Below are 4703 nucleotides of genomic sequence, written 5' to 3'. Positions count from 1 at the left end.
TTACTACACTAACCTGAACAACCGAAGACCTTGTAACCAAGGGGGTTGGTAATATTTGATCGTGCACATTGTCTTTGCACGAATGAGTGCTAAAAATACCTTATTAAGGAACAACATAATGCTAACAGCCGGCAGAGACCAGAGAAAGAACCAGAGGCAACAAGGCAGAGTAAGCTCTCTCTCTCTCTCTCTCACACACACACACACACTTATATACTTGCGAGTCTCAGTCAGACTAAGACAATCATAAATGTGGACGTAAATTCAAACATCCTCCATGAAGGGAAATTCAAACATCCTCCATGAAGGGGTCAAAACAGTACAAATGTCAGAAACAAGCTATTGCAACCCCGTCAGTAGGAGACCACTTGCCAAACTGAACGAGGACGTTAAAGCTCAAATGGATTAAGAACATAATGAGGACAGACACTATCCAGAGCAGCTGGCATTGCGGAAAACAGAAAGCCAGAATAACTATCCATGAGCACATTACACAAATTTACTCATAAACCTTGCTACACATTGTAAATCTGAAATAACTAGCAAAAAACAAAGCGTATTCCTAGAAGGCTTTCTAGTATGTTTCTGTATCAACATAAAACAAACAAGCTACAATTGCATGACAAATCAAACCAACCATCACTGGTGCTAGTCACTACATGATTCGATCACCCTCTCTTAACTGCTGACAGCTTCAAAATTGATCTCAAAAGTGCCTGCAAATACAGACACTTATAAAGGGGCAACCTGTTGCAGCTCACCTTGACCATGCGCAAAATGACAACGATCACCATAAGTGCAGGTCCCCTTTGGAAAGTTTTCACAGAGCTTGGACTTGTAAGTATGAGAACCAAGACCTCCTGGTTTGACAGGAGTTACATCCTTGTGAGCAAGCAACTCACGCACCATTCCGCTTGCTTGTTTGATTTGGTCAAAAGATCCTTCCATCTCAACATTCTTCATACTTGAATCTGACTCATGATCCCGGATAAAAAGCCTAGCACCAGTTGCGCGGGAAATTGCCTTTGCATTGACACCCCCTTTCCCAATAATGATACCAGCAAGAGAGGCATCAATGCTTACTTTAGCTGTTGATACTGCTCCAAATGACGCTGCAGCTGCAAGCCCTGGAGGAGTTGGCTCACGATGGCTCCTCAATGTAAGCTTATCCTCTATACCTTGGAACCTGTCAAAACTCTTTGCAGCACCATCTGCAGAACCATTGAACTTCCTCAAGTCCTGCTCTCCATGTGCAAAATGGCATTTCTGGCCAAAACGGCAGCCCTCAGGGCTCTCAAAGTTCTTGCACATACGGGATTTAAAACCTGAAGGAGTAAAGCCCTGTTCTCGATGAGACATCAATGGCATGGGCAATCCAGCCTGAGCCGATGGATCTTTCCTCAGACCCAGAGCTCCACTTCCAGTAATGCCAGAAGCTTGAGACAGACCAAGGGATGCCACACCACCGGGTACATAGTGTGAAAAGTGACAGCCCTCTCCATATGGGCAGCCCGACGTACTGCAACATGAGAGAAGTGAAGTTATGATCTCTTCCGTATAAGCATACCACTTACATACACTCATATAATACAACTCTTGCCAACCTACCATAACAACTAAACAAACAAACAAGCAGACATAAACCATTATACATCCACAGAATTAAGAAAAATGTGACCGAAGTCAGCAAACAGCAAACTGTTTGTTGCAGGCCTTCATTCTAATTAAGGCAGAGGTAAGACACTATACAACTTAATTCGAGAATCTCCATGATGAATAACACATCAGAATTACCTCAAATGTTTGACATCAATCTAGGCAAATCAAGCAACTAAACATCCACTACAACCTCCACTCAGAATAAATAATTACTAATGCAGAATGGTCTCCTCAAGATTTCTTCCACAGACAAAATCACCGTGCATGTTACAACAATTTCACCATTAAAGGTTACGTTTCTTTTCCACACATGCTACCATAATCAAGACACGGACTTTAAACCATCATCACAGTTCCAGGCAATCAACAGCTCATCCTTCCACAATCATAGGAACATCACTTCACCTTACAGCTTTAACAAAGGGGTCAAGATTCTAATAAGGAAAACACACCAGCAGGCCATAGCTGAGACTCAATAAGTCTTGACAGAGAGAATCTAGACTACTATAGAGTCTACATGCGGTCTGGAAGAAAAAGTAAACTATTTCTGTTGTCATGGGCTAGTACAGTAATTAAATGAACAAATTACAAAGCAGCCAAGATGTGGTGTTGCACAGTATTCGCACATGATGGACATTTCCAAATTTAAGTTTGTGATAACACTAGATTATATTCCCTCATTAAGTTCCTAAGTTACATAAAATGTGACGTTCCTTTTAAATAGGTGAGAATTAAAACCTGAAAAATTTGAGGCAAGCCTTTGATTTGCTTCCTACATTTGTTCCATACGACTCCCTCTCTGCTCCAACACGTAGTTTTGGATCTTAGTACTTATCTCGAAGCCATGAGTATTACATGTGATTTTTAGATGAATAAACACATTATAATCAAATCTTCCTTGAGTTACCAACCTGGAACATTTTCCAAAAGCGGGTAAGTTGGCTAAGTAAGCCTTAAGTTAAATGAAATTGAAATGATTAGAAGTGTTAAACCTGCCTGGTCGTCATTGAGTAATTGGCATCGGAAGCAGAATATCATGTTATAACTCTAGCATGAGCTGAAATATGTGAGACCTATGTTATGTGCCTTTGTAAGGACATCGAATTTAACCCAACCCAAGCATCCTTATTATTTAGCAGAATTTAATAGATAAGTAAAGACCATTTTTGAGCTACAAAATGTATTGAGATTGATTCCCCTTGCAAGTGTTTCAATTATTTAAATGATTGTTGGCAGCCCTAGCCTTCCATTAAAGACCCCAAAAAAAAAGCATGTGCACACGATGCAAAATTATCAACTGATAAGTTCATTGAGTAATTAAAATACTGACTGAAAGAACAAGGGGATCCAACCACATAAAAACTCATAATGAGAGTTCGAATACGGCTACGATATACACGGGCATGGGGAATCAAAGAGAAGCTATAATACTACACTGACTTACTTCTCCATGGAACTATATGCATGGGAGCTTATGGCAACGATGAGATAGTAGTACTACAATATGCATTATAATAGGGTTTGAAAAATCATACAGCTAGTTCTTCCTGCCAGCATTTGATAAACCTACTGTTGAGAGCCAGGTTTGATCATGATCATGTCATCCTCAACATTTTGAGGACAGGTCAAGACTTCAACATGTATTTTTTTTTCCAAACAAATGCAGAAGAGTTTGCATTTCTAGCACATTGCCAAGCGTTTTTCACCAGACACGCGAAGACTCTGAACTTATCTGTGCATATTCATCAGAACTAAAGTGAAAACCGAAACCAGAACACAGAACTACGTCGATAGCAAAAAGCTGTAGCCTGCTCAGCACCATAATGCGGGTTTTGATAGAACATGCCACCCCTAACCTTCCCCTTCTTGTACTTTAGCAAATTAACCATGCTGTAGACAGGCACTGCAGGCTAAGCTTCCAAGCAAAATGAAGTCGAACAGGAGAGTTGGGCCATAAGAAGGCAACGATGAAGCCAAAAGGAAGCAACCGCCATAATTAACCGAGGAACACATGAGAGAGATTCAAGGATAGACACTCATATAACCTCGAGTACAATCAACAAAGCTGCACGCAAGGCTAACAAAAACTTCACCTGCAAAAAAATCAACAGCAAGACAGCAGAAAACTGGTGGTATGCATTCAGTGCTTAAGGATCAAGCTCATCGGTTTGCAAACGGGACCATCATCACAAACCAAAGAAAGATCATACAAACCCTAAACCAGGCGAGAGAAACCTAGCACCATCAACCCTACATTTCGATATTCTGCGAGCTCACCGCCTTACAGACAAAGGCACAAGAGAGGGCAACCATACAAAGATAAAAACCCTACCACAGGCAGGGAAGACGAAACCCTAACTGAAGTGAGAAGGCAAGGAGTGCATACCGGAAGCAAGCCCGTTAAAGCCGAAGGAAACGCCATCATAAGCACGTCTAGTCCCGTTGGACAAGACGTCGGGCCGCGTTTTCTTCAGAGGGGGAGAAAGCGACTCCATGGAAGCTAGAACAGTCAGCAGGAACTGCACCGGAGAGGCGAGACGAAACCCTAGAAGACAGAGGGGCGAAGGAGAGTGGCTGTGTCTGTGTGTGGAAGGAGGTCGAAACCCTAGTAGAGCAAGGAAGGTTGCCTTTGTAGCTGCTGAAAGTTTGGTTCGCAAATCTAGCGAAAGGGAATCCGAGGGAGATCTCGTATCGAAGTAGGCCCAGAGTGTAGTTACGAGTGTAGACTCTTCCTCGTTGGATCTCTCCACCATTTTTCAGACATTATACACCACCTAATATATATTTTGTATTTGTATTATGTATTTAGGTAGCATTAGAAACACTTGCAATTCAAATCACTTTGAATGAGAGGAGAAAAATCCACGAAAAAATTCTGTGTACTAAGAGAAAAGGTGCAAAGAAGAGGAAGAGAACCGAGAGTTGTTGCCTTGAGACATAAACGCGAGAGAGATCTCATGTTGAAGTACGTCGAGAGTGTAGTGTAGACTGCACAACAGCATATGTACATGTATACACACACACACACATATATGTACCTATGT

The 4703-nt window shown here is 41.7% G+C and overlaps 1 protein-coding gene across 1 annotated transcript; it reads right to left on the bottom strand.

Moving 5' to 3' along the window:
- Positions 1 to 498: 498 nt before the first annotated feature.
- On the bottom strand, positions 499 to 4403 carry LOC147608180 (zinc finger CCCH domain-containing protein 14-like). The gene is made up of 3 exons (XM_086789171.1): positions 4046 to 4403; positions 2398 to 2458; positions 499 to 1519 (listed from the first exon to the last, which is right to left on the bottom strand). The coding sequence occupies exons 1-3, from the start codon at positions 4152 to 4154 to the stop codon at positions 733 to 735; spliced, it is 957 nt and encodes a 318-aa protein (XP_086645297.1). The 5' UTR covers positions 4155 to 4403; the 3' UTR covers positions 499 to 732.
- Positions 4404 to 4703: the final 300 nt, after the last annotated feature.

This window comes from Cibotium barometz, chromosome 53 (assembly GCF_041138505.1).
Source record: "Cibotium barometz isolate CiBa-2024 chromosome 53, ASM4113850v1, whole genome shotgun sequence".
Lineage (NCBI taxonomy): Eukaryota > Viridiplantae > Streptophyta > Polypodiopsida > Cyatheales > Cibotiaceae > Cibotium > Cibotium barometz.
This window is presented reverse-complemented; position numbering and strand designations above follow the sequence as displayed.